The sequence below is a fragment of the Bufo bufo genome, chromosome 1, assembly GCF_905171765.1.
Source record: "Bufo bufo chromosome 1, aBufBuf1.1, whole genome shotgun sequence".
Taxonomy (NCBI): domain Eukaryota; kingdom Metazoa; phylum Chordata; class Amphibia; order Anura; family Bufonidae; genus Bufo; species Bufo bufo.
This window is the reverse complement of record NC_053389.1, coordinates 696946715-696969352: the sequence shown is the minus strand read 5'-3', so window position 1 is coordinate 696969352 and position 22638 is coordinate 696946715. Positions and strand designations below refer to the sequence as shown.

General features: G+C 43.3%; 1 protein-coding gene across 3 annotated transcripts in view; it reads right to left on the bottom strand.

Annotated features, from left to right (window-relative positions):
• SV2B (synaptic vesicle glycoprotein 2B) overlaps positions 1-20606 on the bottom strand; it is a 43922-nt gene extending 23316 nt beyond the window's left edge. For all 3 annotated transcript variants that reach the window (XM_040414189.1, XM_040414191.1, XM_040414190.1), the window contains exons 1-5: positions 20072-20606; positions 4683-4863; positions 3812-3963; positions 2479-2612; positions 422-511 (exon numbers count right to left, since the gene is read on the bottom strand). In XM_040414189.1, the coding sequence (XP_040270123.1) occupies positions 422-511; positions 2479-2612; positions 3812-3963; positions 4683-4863; positions 20072-20606 (1092 nt within the window). The remainder of the gene's footprint in view (positions 1-421; positions 512-2478; positions 2613-3811; positions 3964-4682; positions 4864-20071) is intronic.
• Positions 20607-22638: the final 2032 nt, after the last annotated feature.

The following is a 22638-nucleotide window of genomic DNA, read 5'->3' as shown; positions in this document are numbered from 1 at the left end:
AAAGTATAAATTACATGATGAAAACTACATGGATCCTCCACTAATTAGTCTTTTCTACCCTTTCACTCACTGCAGATAACAAGGCCATGAAATCAAGTATACGTGATGCAATAGCACTGTCATAGCAAGCCATTTTCCAATGGGAAGCATCAGTCCTATTATTAATGGGCATAGGGGCAGTTTCGCTGACCATATTACCAACCTATAGAAAACTACATTTTCTATTTTACCCTTTGCCCAGTCTTTTGGACTATAAATATGAGCCGATAAAGTCATGTTCACACACTAAAGTAGTTTTGTAATAAGCATTAAATCTGAATTTCTGAAAATAGTTTACAAAAAAGATGGTAAAAAATGTCATATTTCTGTGAAATACAGAAAACACGGTACTAGAAATTGTTGTCTACAGGTCAATTCTTACTGTAAAAACTTTCTCTGGCTCCCCCTTGGCTCTCATGTTAGTGTCATGAACCTTCTTTAGTATCATCCAGGCTTCATCATGTTTACCAGTCTGCAAGAAAACCCAAATCACATTTATCAGCAATGAGATATTTTACTACAACACATGCCCTCTAATGACATAAATTCCCAGAACTATTAACAAAGCAACTGGAATGTTTTTAGTTCTTTCATTTGTTCATTGGACTGTATCTCAAGGACACACGTTTTAAGAAGCAGTATGTAAACACCTCGCTTATTCCACAGTTCTCTTCTCATTCTACTCCAAACTCTTTGAAGAACATGTCTTACATGAAATCTCTAAAGTCCGGTGTCAACTTTGTAATTTGATGCATTTCTTGTAATCCAAGTTAGGTATATAACTATGTATATACAAAAGAGGAACTTTTGTATGCCTCCTTAAAGGGAATCTGTCACCACAATCTTGGACCATTATCTGCAGTAATACACAAGAAGTATTGCATATATGCGGTCTAGATTATTGTTAATTATTTTTATACTTTCCCCCACTGTCAGCACTTACATGTAGGGCTGTGTTGAAATACATTGTCAGGACTGCTGTGCATGTGCACATGAGTCTTCTCTATTATGTATGTCTGGACTGTGTATTTCAGTGTAGCTTTATTCGTTGACAATGGGGTAATGGGGGCAATAGGACAGTAAAGAAAATTGCGATCTGCACCCAATACCTGCAGTACTACTAATGCATTACTGCAGATAATACTCCAAGAGTGTGGTGACAGATTCACTTTAATATTGGATCCACTTCTGCAAAAGAAAGTGCATCAAAACTGGAAAATGTAAACTGGGCATACATATGTCTGCTTAAAATTTTCCATCACTTTTCATTTGGTCCCACCACTAATAGACTACATCATACCTCCCCTCTTAGACCTTATTCAGATTTTGGCACTGTAGAGTATCCATTATTACCATAATATTTTTATTTTTTATATTTTCTTTCTTTGACAATACTGTAGTTCTTCATACCTATCCTGCTGAGTGTTTAGTGGGCCCCACTCATATACCACTTCTACCTTTCACCCAGTCTTTGTTAGTGTTCCTCAAGGTTCTTTCCTTGACCGCCTATGCTTCTCCACCTGTATGTGTAGTGTATACCATGTGGTAACATTCTACATTGCACTGTTTTTTAGACCACACATTAATTACCTCACCAAATTCTGTTGTTTCCAACCTAAAGTGGGTTTAAATGACCCCTCCCAAAAAAAAATATATATATATATATTTACCTCCCGCTCAATCCCTTGTCTTTCTATTCTGGTCTATGCTTCTGATGCTGCAATGATGGTGTTCCTGACTATTCCATAGGACCATGGAAGCCAATAGCTGACATCAGCAAGTGCAGCAGAGCAGAAGCATTGGAACAGCGTGTGATTGACACTTTACAACATTCTAAATTATCCCCACAATTTTGGGGTCCCAGAAGACCCCTTTCAATATGGCTGAGGTGCAAAACCAAACACATACAACATAGAGAGTGGTGATGTGTTGCGGGAAAGAAAATTAAAACTGATTATGGCTATACTGAACAATGTGGTCATAGTGTTGTACAACTCATTTAAAGGGTATCTGTCAGCTCCGAAATACCCCCAAAGTAGAGTCAGTCATGTATGGTGTAAAAGAGGCCAAGTTCAGTTATGTATTTTTATCTTCATAATCACGTGCGTTCCACAAACCAGCAGTAAAATGCATTGAGAGGGCTCCAGTGCTGACACATATAATGGAGAAGACTCAAAAAGGAGACCTCTAAATGCATTGTACTGCTGGTTTGTGGGGGCACAGTGTAAGAATGGGAGAATGAAGATAACTGGACTCAGCATCACTTTCTCTAGTTTGAGGAGTGTTTTGGAGCCCATTAATGATTTTTCTGCTCCATTCTACCTTTAGAAAACTAAACTTTTCCATGGTAGAGTGCCATCTCATTTGTGTAAGTCACCAAATGCATAAAAACCAGGTGACATAAAGCAGGCAGTTCAGAAATAAGAGCTGTATATTTACCTCCAATAAGAAGCGAGGACTTTCTGGCATAAACTTTAGGGCAATGATAGAAGCTATGCAAGGGAGCACGCATACAACCACGAACACTCTCCAGCTGTGGAAATGGTAATGTTTCCCCATACTGAATCCCCATCCTGAAAGGCAATACATTGTTGACAACAGAGTCTTCACTTATAAGGTTTACATCACTTGTATATGAGGCTTCTATGATTCAGTGGTGGAGTGTCAAGGCTAATGCTTTGTAATATTATATAACTAATAATTTGGTCCACAGGAATCAACCTCTAGGACTACCCAGACAGCACTGTGCATGGATGATGAGTTATGCATGTGTGTTGTTCTTTACACATGTCTCATCCATGTTTGTGCTGGATGCAGAATAAGACTTCTGTCCCAGTGGCCACAATCGCAGAGATGTACCATTGAGGACACAATCTTGAAAGGGCAACCTCTTTCCATATGCTCTTTTACCTGAATGACCACCATACAGGGAGTGCAGAATTATTAGGCAAGTTGTATTTTTGAGGATTAATTTTATTATTGAACAACAACCATGTTCTCAATGAACCCAAAAAACTCATTAATATCAAAGCTGAATATTTTTGGAAGTAGTTTTTAGTTTGTTTTTAGTTTTAGCTATTTTAGGGGGATATCTGTGTGTGCAGGTGACTATTACTGTGCATAATTATTAGGCAACTTAACAAAAAACAAATATATACCCATTTCAATTATTTATTTTTACCAGTGAAACCAATATAACATCTCAACATTCACAAATATACATTTCTGACATTCAAAAACAAAACAAAAACAAATCAGTGACCAATATAGCCACCTTTCTTTGCAAGGACACTCAAAAGCCTGCCATCCATGGATTCTGTCAGTGTTTTGATCTGTTCACCATCAACATTGCGTGCAGCAGCAACCACAGCCTCCCAGACACTGTTCAGAGAGGTGTACTGTTTTTCCCTCCTTGTAAATCTCACATTTGATGATGGACCACAGGTTCTCAATGGGGTTCAGATCAGGTGAACAAGGAGGCCATGTCATTAGATTTTCTTCTTTTATACCCTTTCTTGCCAGCCACGCTGTGGAGTACTTGGACGCGTGTGATGGACCATTGTCCTGCATGAAAATCATGTTTTTCTTGAAGGATGCAGACTTCTTCCTGTACCACTGCTTGAAGAAGGTGTCTTCCAGAAACTGGCAGTAGGACTGGGAGTTGAGCTTGACTCCATCCTCAACCCGAAAAGGCCCCACAAGCTCATCTTTGATGATACTAGTGCAATATGGTTCAGCTCCTAGAAAAACATTGTGGTTGGGAACATCTCACCATAGTGAGGGATGATGCTCCAAGCCATTGCTGAGGCATAGAGTGCTCCAATCATCCAAAACATGCAAAGCCAGCTCAAGTGCTCCCCTCTCTTCTCACGGGCTAGGAATTCAGAGAAGTAGGCAAACACAATGGGAAGGGATCCCCCAATTCTAAAATTACAAATAAAGCAATAATTAATCATACTAAAAACCTCATATATTCAAGAATAGATACAAAAAATTGATAGATATTGTAGATACTGTATAAGGGTGCATTCACACGACTGTATGTATTTTAAGGTCTGCAAAATACGGATCCACAAAATACAGTACTAGATTTAGGGGGCATTTACACGCCTGCATGTATTTTGCAGTCCGCAAAACATGAATCTGAAAAATATGGATAATGTCCATGTGACGTCCACGTTGCATTCACTTTTTTTGTGCACCCATTGACTTCATTGGGTCTGTGGTCTGCATTTGCGGCCAAGAATAGGACATATTCTATCTTTTGCGGATGTGGAAATCACTTGAAAGACATCCATGTGAATTCCAAATGTCCAGTTCGCAAAAGATAGAACATGTCCTATACGTGATCGCAAAATGCAGTTCCAAGACTTTTCGAACTCAATGGGTCCTCAAAAAAATTTACTGCAACACGGACGTCACATGGACATCATCCATATTTTTCATATTCGTGTTTTGCGGACTGTAAAATACTTACAGTCATGTGAATGATCCCTAAATATAGAAATATTGTTTGAACAGATACTGACAGTGCAATCTAACAGCCAAAGGGGGAGATGAAATATTTTGCTGCAGCATCTACAATATAGTGAGTACATGTCTTTTGTCATAATACACAAATACATTATAAAAGTTGTACTTACCCAAATCCAGAAATAAGGCGGCAGAAAAGGAAGAACCCATATCCCTGAACAAATGAGGACAGGAATGAAAAGGCAGCATTGATGGCGAGCGATATGATGAGACATTTCCTCCTCCCTAGTTTGTCTGCCAAACCTCCCCAAACAAATGCACCAAGCATCATCCCAAGGTACACTATTAATCCTGTGAGTGGGATGAGAAGGAATGCAACATGAGAGGATATTAAATGTAAAGCAAACTTCACAAACAACAACAGTAGTAGGAGATGCTGAGGAACCTATAAGCGACAATATTACTGTGGCTGTGGTTGCTCAGCTTCACCTGCGAAAAGCAGAGAGAACGCAGAAGCTTTAGAAGCCACTGGCTCACCACACCAGGGATCCCTGCACATACAAGGTGGAACAGAAACAAAAGAAAGACTAAGCATGTGTGTCCACCCGAGCACATTTACCAAGGTGGTCACAAAAAGGCTATTCAATAAAACAGAAGGTGGTGCCATCTGAATATTATTTCTGGAATATCTGCATTATAAGCACATTTAAAATGTGCAAATTCATAAAAGTTGATCATTAGGGGTTGGGCTTAGCTAAATGAGCCCATTAACAATACTATATTATGGTTTGAAATGTCATCATTCGTGATGGAGGAATTTCAGAAAATTTGACTCGGGTCCAATTTGTCCGAAACAGTCATCTGATTTGATTAAGTTCTGAATGGATTCTACCTGAACCAAAAGTGCTTTCATTTGCCCGAAAAGGTTTTCCCTCACTCTCTCTCTCTCTCTCTCTCTAATTGAATCGCATGAAATTCTGATTCTATACAATTCTAATGTTTTCTCTACACAATTGATTCGCTCATCTCATCATAGGTATGGATCCCTGAAGTATATGTTTCCCAAAAGATGAAAGGCTGGGAACCCATACATTGTGATCAAAACAAAACTATGTGGGATTATGCTTGGCAGAAAAGGTAAGCATAACCCCACGTAGTAAATCATTATAATTGGATATGTGAAAAAATAACATGAAGGCCTTAAACATACAACGCTAATTTTAACCATGCGAGTATGTTCAGTTCAAGAAATTATATTAATAGATTTGTAACAAAAGGTAGAGTAGAGGATAAACTGAATTCATAATGTATTTTTACTTTTTAACAGTCTTTTTCTTGAAATTTCCCTCTATAAAATTTAAAACGAACCATGGACAGCATGAGACACCAGCAAGCTCCCTCTTTAAAAAGAACTGTACTACAAGAAAAAAATATAGTTTTAAAAGAACTAGAGAATGGGCAGAAGTGTCTGCTCGGCATCATCCCTCTAGATTCCCCCCACAAAGGCTTGGCTTGATTGACAAATGATTCCCTATTTGCCTTGTTATAGGGACCTTGCCAAAATAGTACTGTATTACTGCAGGATAGAATTACACACAGAATTTATTTGTGTCTGGAAAAACTTGGAGTATCAACCTGGTGCCTCAGAGGTATGTGAGTCCTTGGAAATTAACTGTGAGTCAAGGTGGGCCCACCTTAAATGGGTTGTCCAGGATTTTACTATTGATTGCCTATCCTCAGGATCATGGGGATCTGACACCCCACACGCCTGCCTATAAGCTTTTTGACAGTAGCTTTGGTGCCGTAAGTTGGTGCAAGAATTACACCGCTACGTCCATTGTGTAGTGGATGGAGATATTTACTGCAGCACTGCTCCCATTCAGTTCACTTGCAAGAACAAGTTGTTTGCACCACACAGTGGACAGAGGCCCTGCCAGACCCTCCCTCACCTTCAGCCCCCATTGAAGTAACATGGTGTGCCTCCATGTTAAGTATGCACTTGATTAGTACCTGTGCACAACTCCCCTGTACAGAAGACCTGCATTGTTAGCAAACTAATGGATGTGGAACTGGAAAGAAATTGAAGGGAGAATCAAACACCAAGGGGCAAATTTTTCATGAGGGTAATATTCGAAGTCAGTTTTCATTGGCGTAGTTTGCATCAAATTTGTCACATATTTTATGTTGTTTGTTACATTTTGGGGGCATCTTTAAGCCTAACACTTCTGTCTAGAATGCTTCTCCCGTTTTTTTTTTTTATGCCACCCCTCCCACTGAAGTGAGTTTTTGACTTTTTGGGGATTTTATTTGCAAAAGTCACAGTGATAAATCTGCAGTGAAACTAATTAACCACTTCCCGTCTACCCATAGACTATATTGTTAGTTGGGACATACGGTATCTGGATGGACATTTTAAAACTGTCTATCAGAGAGCTTTCCCTATAGCTCTATAAATACACAGCGCTCAATAAATTCTGTATATAAGATCAGGAAGTGCAATGCCACTTCCTGTTCCGGATGCAGCGGTTATGTGACTGCAGGGGTTGGATGTCTGTACGAGGTGCTGGGTCTCATCAGACCCAAATCAGCTCATTATTCAATAATAAAAAGGGTGATGTTAAATATCTCCCAAAGCTCTTATGCGATCTTATGGGGGACAAAGAAAAAAAAAAAAAAAGATTAAAGAAAAAATAAAAGTTTCAAAAGTTAAAAAAAAACCTTCCCCTCATCAAGCCATCTAAAAATGCAAAAAGTTGTAAGATTTTTGTGCAAGTGAGCCCAAAATGTGATAAACCCTATTTTTAGATGGTAGTTTTAGTTGGTATTTGTTCATTTTTGCTCGCATTAGATGAAAACATTTAGTACACCATCTCTGCCAAAAAAACACATTGGTCTATTGTGAATTTTGCCAGTATCTCATTGCTTTCACCTTGGCTTATAATGTGAATTCTGTCCAGTTTACATGAATGACAAATTAACTGTTAGGTCATGAAAAGGGAATTTTGTACTGAGAAGGAAAGGCAGCACCAAATATTTTCGTTTTCTCTCCAGTCATACAGAACATTGAAGTTCGACAGGAATTCTTTACCTACAAGATCAGACCCAAATCACTTTTGTCATTATTATGCTTCTTTGATATGCTGTAACAGACCCTTTAAGATGGCCACCCCTACTCTTAGGCCAGATTTTCTGTGAAATATTTCAGTTCCAGCATATATTCTCATTATATTTTCTAATTAGCGTTTTTGTCTCAAGGTGTATCACTGTAGTTAAAATATTTGTGGCAGGCAAAAATAATATAAGACATTCAATGGGACAGTTAAACTGGACACTATGTCATGAAGGACACACCAAGTGCAAACTGCAGGTGATGCTCTATGAGTCCTTTAAATTGTGAGCCGAGGCTAAATTTAGCTATCTCCATTAGATGGTAACCCTGTTAAGCAAACACCCAGGCTGAGGTGGTCTGAAAAGACATTAGAGAAGGTCTCCTGAGAGCTCTGACTAAGCCCGCACAGCGCCTGACTGTGGAGTAATCTCAGCTCTGACACATTGTTAGCGGAATTCTGCCAGCGTGCGGCTTAAATTACAGCAATGCCTTATGACAGGGCGTACCTGACTGCACAAAAACTTTAACGATTGCCATGTCAAAGATGATAGAATTTTCCCCAGCAGAAGGATTTTGTGACATCGAGTGGGCTTATTAATTTAATCTTTCACTAAGAAATTTAAACAACTTTGCGAGTCACTGAGTTAATAACTATATTAGTGGTACGGAACAGTGGAGGTCATTTAACAAGTGCTTAGGAAGTACAAAAATGTAAGTCTGGTGCTTCATTACTTTACAATAAAAGAAAGGTCCAAAGGGTATGTGTAATTCTCCTTCACCACATAGAATGGATCCAGCATAGAGATGAGCAAATCAATTCTACTGGTTCAGAATTCCATCCAAATTTCCCAAAAATTTAGATTTTAATGACCCTGAATGTCTTGTAATTGGTTTTGGATGAAACACAGAGACCCACAAGTAATACTCCACTGTAAAGGAGGCATGCAAGTCAGTTCTTCTTCCAAAACGACAAGCGTAGTGAGTGCCATAAGAGAAAATTGCCATGGCGAGCTAAGTGGCCTTGGGTACTCTTATGTGTGCTCTTTTTCTTTATGCAGACCAACAAGTGTGGATAAGGAGTATTGAAGTCCAGACAACTGCTCTGCCTTCCTGGCAAACTTATTGTCAAGGACGTCCAGGCGACAGTGAGTGGCAGGAGATCTGTGAGACGGGCAACATGTGGTTTGATCTGACATGTTTCATTGTGGATCAATAGGCGTCTGTGTTGTTTCTGGTAATGGCCACACCTCTTGCCTCCAGGTGTTGCTATTGTGGTCATTTTACCTTCCTTATTTATTGTTGCTTCTCCCACAATGCTGTGCGGTTTATAGCTTCTGTTGGACCTGTGGATAGTTGGTGGTTGGATCTGGTGGCTGAGTTCCTGGTGCTTCTATAGCCCCTTTGAAGTTTAGTCTTTCCTGTGCCTTTTGTATTTTGTTTTGGTTATCTGTGTGTTGCATTTCCCTATTGTTTGAATTAGGCCTGAGGGAGAGTCCTTCCTTTTGGAGGAACAGGTAGTCTCGTCCCTGCCATTAGTACCAGGGTCTAGATAGAACTCTAGGTATTCCTGCATATGAACTCACCTACCTTTGCGGTCTGTTCATACTGGTAGTCAGTCAGGATTTTGGTTAGGGTTCTCACTAGGAAGTGTCCATCTTTCTTCCCTAGTTCTCAGGCCTGATTCCCTGTCCCCCCCCCCCCCCTTCCTTCCTATGCTCGGTGTGGTGTTTCCCTCTCACACCGAAGCATGACACTTATATGCAAATTTTTGTATGCTACATCTGTAGTACCCTAAATCTGCTGGCATCAAATAGTCTTAGTGTTCTTTTTTGGATGGAAGGTTAATTTACATGCATTTGGCTTTCTGCTAAAGATATTTAAATTAGCTTTTCTTCTAAAAAGAAAAGAACACTAAGACTATTTGATGCCAGTAGATTTAAGGTACTAAAATTTGAATATATGTTTCCTAGAAAGTAAGAGCAGCATTGGCTGGACTACAGTACTTCTCGTGCATACTTGTTGGTCTTCCTAATGAGAAAGAGTTTAAAAAAAAGAGTACTTCATCTCCATTCAGAGAAGTACTGTAGTCCTTCTAGAAGGAGAAGTGGCTTGCACCTCCTTCCCTCTCCAGAGCAATTGGAGAATATTTGATCCGAGTAGAATTAATTCAGACCAGAATAAAAAATTATTTTTTTATTTGACGAATCAGACGTGAAACAAATTTCTGAAAGGACTGAGGCAGGATTATTAGCCATGATTGTCCGCACACTACACCAAGAAAGCACATATCCCTTCTTGGTGTGGTTGCTGCTTCAAACTGCCAACCCATGAACTCCACTGAAAATGATGGGAGGCAGACACCACTCGGCTACTGGGGGAATTTTGGCTCTCAAAATTCCACCAGCAAATTTCGCTGTGTGAATGGACACTTTCAGAGGTAGTACTTTAATCAGATTTTGCATCAGTATTTGTAAGTCATAAACAGGAGTGGAACCTACAGAGAAAATGTATAAATTAAAGATTTGCACCTCCTCCATGTGTTTGACACAATCCTCTTTTTGACTTACAAATGCTGATGCAAGATACTGACCAAATACTGACCATGTAAAAATGGTTTGTGGTCGTGGCTACCACATACGTATGTACCTAACTCTACCTGGGATACCCTACCCCTAAGCGGTCAGAGTTGTGCCGCAACCGCATCGTGGAGGGACGCCTGAAAGAGGGCATCCCCTTTGAGAGTAACAGGAAAAAAGGGGTGGGTGGGAGGGTGAACTCTGCACGTCGTACACATGTGGGAGGGCGCCGGCCGTTAAAGTAGGTAGCCAAGCCCCTCCCACAAATACAGGCCAATGAATCGGCCTTACACTTGTGGTCGTGGCTACCACGTACGTATGTACCTAACCCTACCTGGGATACCCTACCCCTAAGCGGTCAGAGTTGTGCCGCAACCGCGTCGTGGAGGGACGCCTGAAAGAGGGCAAAAAGACATACTGATAGGCAAAAGTAATTTATTACAACGTCATTACAAAGCCAGAGTCTGAAAGGCTGCCGACATTTCAGCCTCAGGGTGAGGTATATAACGGTTGAAACATGACGAGTGCCAACGCCCTAGTTTCTGAATGACATGCGCTGGCACTCGATTTTTGGATGCCGCGGACGCAGCACCTATGCGGAACGAATGTCCTGAAATTGTGGCAGGGTCACCGCCCAAGCTGGCCACCAGCGACCTCACATGGGATACGAACTGGTGAGTGGTGAGTGGAACCACCCCGAAGGGCAACAGTGGACTGTTAGGCCCGGACCCTGACAAGGCAGATCGTAGCTGACGGAGCACCGTGACAGGGCACCATTGGTGCGATGTGGGAAGGAAGGACACCGGGACAGGGGGGCCCACCTGGGAGGTTTTAGACGTCTTGAGCAGTAGTATGAACCCTTCGGTGTTCTGGATCAGCTGGCTGACCGTGAGGAACCTGCTACTGCCAGGAGTACAAGTGAACTCCCCAGGTCTCAGGAAGCCGTAAAAGGCTAGATAGATGGCGGATTTGAGTACCAAGCTGGGCAAAACCCCGAAAGGATTACTGTCCAGGACGTCGGATAGTCTACGGAAAAGGGGGCCGGTGACCGCTTGCCTGCGCACTTGGCTTTGAGGTCCGCATTTGCTCAAACCCTTGAGTGCGGCTTTGACGGCATGCATGGTGAACACCGACGCTCGTTCGGGATGACTAACCGAGAGGAAATGTTGCACTCTCGCCAGGTACGACCTTACAGTACTGTGGGAGAGCTTGCGCACTGAGTGGCAGTAACCAATGAACGCCAGGATGTACTCTGGAAAACTGGATTCCCCCTGAGGACATTCCCCTTGGAACCTGCAGAACGTCTTCCACCCGGTGTTGTATGCTCTGGATGTGTTAGGCGACAGGGAATTGTGTATCAAAGCGTGAGCCGTCTCGAGGTGGTCGGTTACGCTAGTATTAAGGACTCGTGAGGAGGGACGGTGGCGCCTGTCGCATCTGCCTCTGGCATGATCTGTAAGAAACGGGAGAAGTTAGCCCTCGACAAGGCGTCAGCAGCCAAGTTTTGCGCACCTGGCACGTGCGCACTATAAACATGGAAATGGTGACGTAGGGAGAGTTGTACTAACCGTCTGAGGAAACACATGACGTGGCTTGATTTCGACAACCCACTGTTAACGATGTCTACCACGGCTGTGTTGTCAGTCACAAACAGGACAGACTGATTCGCCCAAAGACTGCCCCATATGTGGGCGGCTACCACAATGGGGTACAGCTCGAATAGTGCCGAGGTTTGGAGGAACCCCGTAATTCGTCCCACCTCGGCAGGCCATCCGTCTGCAACCCAGTGGGTGCCAAAGATGGCGGCAAACCCTGAGCTTGCCGCCGCGTCTGAGAAGACTATGGGGGACTAACTCGACAGCTCGGGTACGAATAGGGATACTCCGTTCCACTGGTCCTGGAAATGGTCCCACATATGGAGATCCGCTAAGGCCTGACTGTCCAGGCATACTGGGCTGTCCTGCTCCGGGGCGGTACTCAAGAGCGCCAGCAGGCGGGATATGAATGCTCTGCCCTGTGGGATGATGCGCATGGCGAAATTTAACATGCCCAGTAGAGACTGAAGGTCAGCCTTAGTGACCACGGTTGTGACTGTAAACCTACAGTATGAATGACTTCTCTAATCCTTGTTAACTTATCCGCAGGCAACTTAGCTAACATGTGCTGGGAGTCTAACTCGATGCCCAAAAAGGTGATGACTGTGGACGGACCTTCTACTTTCTTGGGGGAAACCGGGACGCCTAACTGGGAAAAACACCTCAGCAACTTCCCCAACCCTAGGGGGATAGCCCCTGGCCTCTCAATCAGTAGGAAGTCATCTAAGTAGTGGATGACAAATTCACAGTGGACCTTGTGTACCAAAACCCAGTGGAGGGCCTGAGCCAACTGATCGAAGAGCTACGGGCTGCTCTTGGAACCGAAGGTGAGTTTGGTGGAGAAATAATACAGGCCTCTCCACTTGATGCCGTGCCACTGCCAGAGAGCTGGCATGATGGGAAGCAACTTAAAGGCATCCGATATGTCGGCTTTGGACAACATGGACCCTGGACCCGTTTTCATGATGATGGTGATAGCCTGGTCGATCGAAGAATATCTCATGCCAACTTCCTCCGAAGGAATGAGGGAGTTGAGGCTGGGAACCTGGGAGCCATGTGGGGCAGACAAGTCAATAATGAGTCTCTCCTTTTTGCTGAACTTGCCTGTGACTACCCCCACGGGACTGACTCTCCACCGTTGAAAAGGGGGCACTCCGAAAGGACCGATTAAGAACCCTTTGTTTAATTCGGACTCTATTAGTACGTCTACAGAACCGAGATTCCTTTCGGCTGACTGAAGGTTCTTGCACTCGTATGTAAACTGTGGAGTCGTGATTAACCCCGTATGGAAGCCCTCGTGAAACCCTGACACCAGGAACTGTACAAACCCTGGATTGTGGTGACCTCGCAAGTACTCCTGTAAACAGCTAGTATTGACCACACTCATGTAATTCTTCACCGATTTTAATGAGCAAGCTACTCGGGGGTGGGCCCTGAAACAGTTGGTACAGATATGTAACAGACGGCATTGCCCGAAATTACAAGACGCGTAATTAAAGTTGTTACATATCTGGGCCCTTCCTAGCTGAACGATGGGTCGGCCCAGCTTATCTACCGAATTGGGGGGTCTGAAGACGTCGAGTGGTTCAGCTGCAGAGCTGGAGGGGTAAGACGCCGTGCTGACAGCTGACTTATGGCACAACTCTACAGAGTGGAAAATAGACTGACAGGCGGAACAGGAGGGAGCTTTCAGGCCTGCAAAGTGTCTACAGAATAACTCAGTGTCTAGGTTGGACCAGTCTGTGACGTGTTGGAATTGGGAGAGAGCCGCTGCCGCTTTGGCTGAGAATGAACAGTGGTAATCATAGAACGCGTTCCCTCCATACCTATGACCCAATTCTGTGACCCGAAAGAGGTACAGGTCTAGTTCCTCCCTCCTGTCCGGCCTGGCAGTGCAAATAACATCCCTGAAAAGGCTGAACGCCATGAAGAACTCCGGGATGGTTAATTTGCGGTTGAGCCGGGGGTCGCGGCTTCTTAACACCACCGACATTTCCCCGCAAGCTATGACCTTGTTATCAGACAGGTCCCTGGAGGCTATCAATAGTGATGCGAGATTGACATCCCTACCCTCAAGGATGTCTTTTCTGATGTTGATCGGGACAAAATGGGATGGAGTCACGTTGGGGACGGACTGGACAGTACGAATGTCCGCTATGGCAGAGGTGGAGGCGACCGGAACCTCGGGGGAGGAAACAGGGAAGACTGACGTGTATCTGAGTCAGCGACGTTTGCATTGTGGTCGCAGGGGGATCATTACTACTGGGCACCAGGGAGTCTTTCCATAGCCGATATAGCTCCGCTTTTCTGGCAGATGCCAGATGACTCCATCCCATTTTGCCTTGTCAGCTCCGCCATAAGCCTGGGGATGGTCCAAGCACGCAGGGATGGTATACTGCCCCCTTTGGATATTCCTGCTACGATTTCGTCCACTGACGCTTCAACAATGTCTGACGCGTGCGACATCACAGCTGTGGAAACAGTAACGTAAGGTGACCGACTAACCTGTACGACCACCGGTATCCGTGCAGCTGTTTTAAGAACGTAACGGAAAAAGGTGCACTGTCCCTGTGAAGAACGCACACTAACACCAGAAAAGCCGTGAAGGAGTGGCCAGGAACCGCCACCCGGAAGTCCATGCAAGGAGACCTGACGTACTTACCAACTGAGAAACTCTATACTCTAACCCCCGCGGAAATTGGATGAAAATAGAACAACCTGGACGTAAAATAGTGCATGAGACACAACCCTGCTAACGGCCGGTACCTCCCCGTCCCTCAACGTGTACCCCCACTACCTTGTTCGACAAGGAAAACCAACTGAGATCCAAACCAACTTCTCTCTGTTTTTTTTTTTTGTTTTTTTTCACTCTTTCGGACCTGGAAAACAACAACAAAACAACACCAAAGAAACCAGTCAAATGCGTAAGGCTCAATTTAATGAAACGTGAGCTGTGAGTTGAAGGTTTAACTGATGGATGGGAGTGGCGTTGATCGATGTTGACCACCCCCTGGCTCTAACTGGCGTCTGCGATGAACCCCTACCTATCTAAGCGGCACGGCGGCCCGTGCCAGACTTTGGGTGTGGGCGAGGAGCGGGCCATTGCGTCCCCCACCGTGCTCCACGGCAACCGCGTGGGGAGGGCAGAGTTCCCTGGCACCGAGAACCAGGTGGGGGGAGACCTTTGGGCAACGGCTGACGCCCCACGCAGACATGATTTGGGCGCCACGTGGAGAGCTAACGCGTGTCCCTGATAGGGTGCGCAGTGCGGGGGGCCCCCTCCGTCCAAGGGCTGGCCTGCCCGCCGGTTGAGCACTCCTACCGCGTGGGGAGCAGCGCAGCCCTCTGGCATAAAACCGGCACAGGGGGGACCCCCGGCAGCGAGGGCCCCACCTTGCCGATAAACTGGAAATGCCGCGTGGGGGGCCTCGCCGGTCCCTGATGGAGTGCTCAGTGCGGGGGTGCCCCCCTTCTTCTGAGGGGCCGACCCACCGCCGGCTGGGCACATCCACCGCGTGGGGAAACGGCGCTGCCCCCTGGCATAAACTGGGATGGGGAAGAGTGTGTGGCTCAGTCCCACCCCTTTGTTGTGAAAAGGAGGAGCCACGTGGTGCCGCCCCGCTCCCCGGCAGGGCGCTGGTTGCAGGGGTGCCTCTCCTCTGTTAGGGGGGCCGGCCCACCGCAGATAGAGCGCGCCCACCACGTGAGGGAACGGCGCTGCCCCCTGGCATAAACTGGGATGGGGAAGAGTGTGTGGCTCAGTCCCACCCCTTTGTTGTGAAAAGGAGGAGCCACGTGGTGCCGCCCCGCTCCCCGGCAGGGCGCTGGTTGCAGGGGTGCCTCTCCTCTGTTAGGGGGGCCGGCCCGCCACAGATAGAGTGCGCCCACTCTAAATGTAGTCATCCTGGGCACGCAAGTACCATAAGTACCATGATCACTATTATGGTGCACATGAATGAATTAGTGCGACCATTGCTGTGTATGATCGGCAGACACTTTATCAGTGTATAAATGGATATGGTATAATGTTTATATGTCTGTGTCCTTAAGGGGATCATATGTATCCCCTAAGTTTGTATAGGGCTGTGACCCTGTATATTGTCGTTCTGACTGTTCTGTCCAAGAGTGCTGATTGATGGTGTATGGCTGTAAAGATTGACAGCCTAACACTGGTGACAATTCTATTTTACTGTCATCCATGATGAGGAAGATTGTGTCCCATTCATGCTAATATTTATGCCTGTTAGGTTATTGAACTGTATATCTCCTGATGAGCCCAGGTCATTGGTATGGGCGAAACGTGTAGGGACTATATATCTATACCAATAGTGCGCTTGGCATCGTAACGAACGGCTGTGCCACAAGGATTCACCACTGTGAGCATCAAGCAGCCGTCTAGAATCTGTATCGTAGAATACCTCTTTTTTACTCTAAACGACATATTGGATTTAGCACGTATTTTTATGATGCAATAATCTGTGAATATATCTTTATTATTTTCTGTACTTAGTTTAGGTCATCGCCTAGGAGACCGCGATCAGACCCAGCCCAACTATGATCGAATAGGGGCAAACTAGGGCGCTACAGGAGGTTCCTGAACACTGGATCGCCCCTATCGGGGCGGCCATTCCGTTTTTTAGGCAGGAATAAATATCTTAGGGCTAGACCAAGGGACAGGCCCAGTCAAGAAGCCATTATCCTACCTATAATCAAACATCCTTTAGGGATCTCACCAAGATACAGAAATAATCTTTTCAGAGCACCAACCGCTGGTTCATTTTTGTTTTCTCTTTTTTCTTTCTTTGTGTGTTTGTTACAATGGGAGTTTGTTATTTTACACGTATTATATAATAAAGGCTACGTTTTAAGGCAGGTGGTACCCTGTGACTATACAATTTATACATACCATCCGTGTTTATTCTCCCTCTGACGGGACATTGTCTTAGCTGTGATTACATAAATCTTTGTGTAGTCTGGAAGTCATTTTTTTTAAGATGTTTGAACTTAGTCAGGAATGCATAGAGAACCTGACTTCCAAATCACACTAAGACACTGCACATTTTGGCAAGTCAGTGTGCTGGTCAGTTGGTTCAGACAGAGTTCTGGAAAAGAGCTTATAACTGACCAATAAAGCCACTGGTAGATTACCTACATTATTATTATTATTATTATTATTATTATTATTATTATTATTATTATTATCAGGCTACAGGACAAAGTTCTATGGGACTGCATCTAACAAACTATGGGATACTCTAAGAAAATACATTTTCAATAAGACATGTCAGTTCAGACCACTGCTCCAGTATCTTGACCCAAGAAGCCAATGAATCACAGGGCCAGGGTTCAGTCCAGGTAGACTCTGACCTTTGGTTCCAGCATTGCAATGTGGACATTGCTACTTGTTGGGACAGCTAGCTGGAACTATGCTGCTATGATGCTATTAATACAAATTGGTTGCTGGTAGTGCTCGTAGTGTATTTCCTGGCGGGCTTCTTTTCTTCTAGTAGTGACTGATGCAGCGAAGAATTTATGTACTGGGAAGAGCATAGGAACCTCATCCTGAAAAAGCCATATGTTTTCCACCAGTCTTATGGTCACAAAATGCTTCTAATAGCTTGCAGCAGTGAACAACCTGTTATTTTATGAGTGCCTTTGGTGTCAGAACCCTGATAAAATATACTTCATTGTACTTTTATAACGAGGGACCAAAATATTAGTAGTCATAGCTGTCCAATGTTTAGGACATAATTTATGCTTTGCAAACCGGAAAGGATTCACCAGCCAAGTACACAATAGTAGGAGATATATAAGCAAGAATATACATTACAGCAATTAAAAGAATGTTTATAAAGGGGTTATTGTCGTTAAAAGTTAGACAGGTCAGCTAAGTCTTGGATTTCATAGCAAAAAGCTCCATAGCCAGATGAAAACTGATGAAAATTTTTAAAATGTGCACTATTCTTTTAAGAAAATTGTTTTTGATTTTGCTATTGACGGCCTATTCCTCTGTATAGGTCATCAATATCTAATCAGTGGGGGTTCGTCTCTCGGCAGCTCCGCCAATCAGCTTGTTGAAGAGGCCGGCAGGCCGCAATGCTCTGGTGAGGGCTGCAACCTCTTCACAGTTTACCAAGCATAGCACTGTATATTGTATAGTGGTTGTGCTTAGTGCTTGGTACCGAAGCTCTGCTTACTCTTCAGCTGATCGGCAGGTGGGTCAGAAGTAAGACCTTCACGGATTAGATATCAATGACCTATCCTGAGAACAGGCCAACAATATCAAAATTTAGCTGTTCAATAAAATGATTAAAAGGCCTTGAGGTCCCTAGCTTCACTCAGATACAGTTTTTTCCAATCATGAATAAAATGTATAGTATAAGGAATATTTAAATTCAAGGCAAGGCCAGACATGACAGATGGCAATGTTATTATCTGGTATCTTGCAAATTACAAAGCAATCTTACATAAGGGCTTACTTTTTCAGATCTATACTAGATTAAATGGAAAGCATATTGTATAAGTGTTCATTCCATGGCCTATATAATGTATTATCATCTTCTATGGGTAAAAAGAAAAGTTGGCAACTGTACTGCATTAGTGAAAGTTCATTAGCAATCTTTTTTTTTTTGTACAAGGATGTACAATGTGTTTTTAACGCTTTACACCAAAACAAGCATTTATCTTGGCAAAACTGGGCAAATTCCATGGTCCACTAAGCGTATGGGACCAGTTTGATCTGGGAAAACAGGCTTTGCAAATCTGAGAGTAGGTTGGACAGAAGGCCCACTTTTAATGTCACCCAAGGGTCCTAGACTTATTGCTGCGTCATGACTTATCTAAAGTCAGACTTTGTTCATTGTGTATCATTCATTAACACAATATATTAGACTACTGATCTACATGCCAGTGTTTCCTCCCCCATCACATTACAAGCACCAATGTTCACTTATCAGCAAGGTGAAAATTACTTAATTCTCATGACGGCGGGCAACCTGCCATTTGTCGGATTTTCCCTACTTCCTGACTAATGAGTTGTAGTGGACAATCATTAATTTTATATTTTAGTGGAGTTCCATTCAGCATGTACTCTTGGCCCCTTTTGTTTTCTATGGTAATCCACTTTGCCATTCACATGAAAGTAGTTTTTTGTATGGAATTGAAATCCATGTCCACAAGTGACACATTACGTATTGAAAGTTTTGAGCAAAAACTGTTGAAGGTTGCCTCACATTAATTAACTCCATTAGATGTGTCTAATCTGCTTGTGAATTTGCAGTACATTCAACTACAAATCCACAACAAAAATCCAAGGGTTAGCCACTAATTTTTGCTGTGGATTCTGCTGTGGGTTTTTCCAACCAAAATATGTAATTTAAATATTGTATATTTGGATTCGGAGCTCTTTATAGTTATCAAAACTCCATATTTCTGTCAAAGATATTTTAAGAACTAAAATCAGCACAGTTGGACCTAAAACTGAAATACTTAAAAAGGTGGGCATTTATTATAAAACCCAGTTTCACTCAATGTGGGTTCCTCAAATCTCTTCTGTGAATGGAGTAGTGGTGCACATGTGCGACCATTGGTCCATTCACTTTTATGGAACTGATGAAGGTCATGCATGCACATTAACACTCCATTCACATAAGGGTCTTTCTAATTGGTGGAGATCCCAGCTATCAACCTCCCCACAGGAGATCATATATGTATCAGCTATCCTGTAATAAAGGTTGTTAATGGGAATATCCAATCTAGCGCAACTACAATGACTCCAAAGTTTTAGGTTTACATATATTTAAGATTGAAGAGTTATTATTTGTACAGTATATTAAGGGGTATTCCTATGTTAATGGAAAAACATCACTTGGATATGCCATCACTTTATGATCATTGAGGTCCAATCTCTAGCACACCCACCGATCCAGAGAATCAATGTGATGCAGCATTTCTTTAGCACTGCATCCCCCTGGTTTTCCTCTGCACAATGTCACCCCAGCAATCTGCTATTCAGGGAAATGTTGCGTGGCCCTATTCAGTTCCCTTCACAGCCAGGTGGCGGATAACAGGTATGAGGTAGAATAGGATGCGCGCTTTAAACCAGTATTGTGTTCTTTTCATTCTAAGTATGGTGTGAGCCATAAAGATCAGCATAGGATATGCCATCACTTTATAACATGGGAATGCCCATTTCACTTTAAGAAAGTGAACAGACTGAAATGTACTGAATTACCTGCATTATTCCACCCACAGAAAAGATTTGGAGCTCCAGTACTTACCCAGCATGCCTTTGTTCGACCGTGATAAACACATGTCTTTTTCTGCACTGGGAAGCACAAATCCTACAACAAAGACTTCTACTCCATCAGCCATCAAGGCAAGCCCTAAAACAAAGAAAAGAGTCCACTGGAAGCGTCCATGGCCACATTCCTGAATGATATTCTCATACTGGTAAGCCAACTGCTCCTCATCCTCCTTCCTCTCTGCCATGATATCGGCATGGTCTCTAAATTCATCTCTTATGGCTGTGTCCTTATGTTGAGCCCTGATATCATCAGGGTGTGGTATACCCTGATATTCTCCTTCATATATCTCATCATCTTCATCATGTCCTTCTGTGGCATCACTCTGAGCATCGTCATCCTGATTGCCAGGATCTCCACTAGTATAATAACCATCATTGGATGAATAACCCCCGTATGTATTATTTTGGTAATAATCCATGGCTTGGTTACTTGTTTGTCTCTTCACTTCTCGTGCTATATCCCGGGCTCCTTCATAAAAATGAGAGCTATTTTTGTAGCCATCTTCCATTTTGTGGTAGGTTATAACAGTAAATGTGCCAGTATTTACAATAAAACAGATAAATCCAGGGACAGATCTGTTTTAGCTAATCAAATTGATAATTCACACAAAGATTAACAATTGTATGCAGTAGTTTCACCATCAAAGACCAAATGAATTCTCTGTTTCATTTTGTTTCATATGATGCATCTGTAAATACACAGAAAGGATATGGTTAGATTACAGAAAATACAGTATCAGATCCAAAGCTCACATTAAAACATGAATAATATATTCAAACATACAATATCTCACATCCTCCAACAAACACAGGTACAACATGCTATTTTCTTATATATTAATCTCTTTCCTTTCCCATCCTGATCTTTCTGCAAAACACTACAATAATACCCTGAGAACCACCCTTAATGAAGTAGCACACCCTAGCACCTACCCAACACAAAAGAATGCAACCCTGGCTCACACCTCTAACTCACTTTTGTTACTGATGCCCCAGGAGTGCTAAACACCTATGGAGAAAATCTCATACACCAGAAGATTTCCTCCATTATACCTTTATGCAAAAGACCTATAACTCTTTCCTCCACTTCAACAAACAGAATTATTTCACCTCTCTCGTCTCTTCACTATCCAATAATCCCTTTTACTCCCTCCTTGGTTTTAAAGTGCACACACCCATAACTGAATTCTCAAGGCTCCTCTCTTCTTCTCAACCTACTACTTGCGCTATTGACCCATTTTCCTCACACCTCCTCCAGTCTCTCTCTCACCAGCTGTCACTACTCACCTAACTAAAATGTTCAAACTCACTCTACCTTCTGGTTTCTTTTCCTCCTCTCTCATTCTGTCAAACCCCTGTTACTGAAATAGCTATCTCTTGGCTGTCCTACACAGATAACTACAGACCTGTCTCTAATCTCCCATTTATTTCTAAACTTCTTTAAAGCCCAGTCTACTCTCACCTCATTCGCTACCTCTCTGCTAAATCTCTCCTTGACCCCTAATAATCTGGTTTCCACACCCTAGAAACTGCCTTACCAAAGAGACAAATGACCTGCTGACAACCAAATAAAATGGTAACTATTCTCTAATCAGTCTCCTGGATTTCTGCCACATTTGACATTGTAGAGCATGAACTCCTACTTGGCATTCTCCAATCTATTGGTCATAAAGACACTAATCTATCCTGGTTTTCGTCCCATATCTCTGGCCGCTTTCAGTGTGTCAATTGCTGGCTCTGCTTCTTCTCCTCTTGCTGTTAGGTTTCCTTAAGATTCAGTCCTAGTTCCTCTTCTCTTTTCTCTCTACACAGCCCCCATCGGACAGACTATCAGTATATTTGGTTTTCAGTACCATCTCTATGCTGATGACACCCAGCCATACACTTCATCACATCACCCCTGCATTACTCCAAAACACCAGTAACAGTCTGTTTGCTGCCATCTAACATCATTGTTAGGATTGAGCGAATTGAAGTACCCAAAGTGGACTTCGATACGAATTTCAGGTTGGCTGCTAAGCCGAACTTCCTCGTGCTTTGTGGTAATGAATCATTTTCCCTGAAATGGCTTAAAAACAATAAAATAAATACATACTTACCTGATCCGTTTGAGTGTGAAGAGACTGCTGTGGCCATCTTGATTGAAGATCCTGTGCAAAATCTCATGCGCAGTGATGTATGACGTCACGACACCAGCCAGCGTGATCACGTCATCATGCAACACGCAAGATTTAGCGCAGGATCTTTAATCAAGATGGTTGTGGCGGCGCTCAAATGGACGAGGAGAGTATTATTTATTTTTAACCCCTGAAAGGACTCAATTTTCACATCAGATGCCGCGATCAGCGATAAAAGCGGCATCTGCGGTGTTCAATGATGGGATGCAATCGCCGTTCCCCATCATTGTGCCCACTACTTACAAAGAAATGCGCTTCATGACAAACTAATTCATCCCGAAGCAGATTTCTTTGCGAAATTCGCCAAAGCAGCTGAATCGAAGTTATCAAACGTTCGCTCATCATTAATCATTGTCTCTCTCTA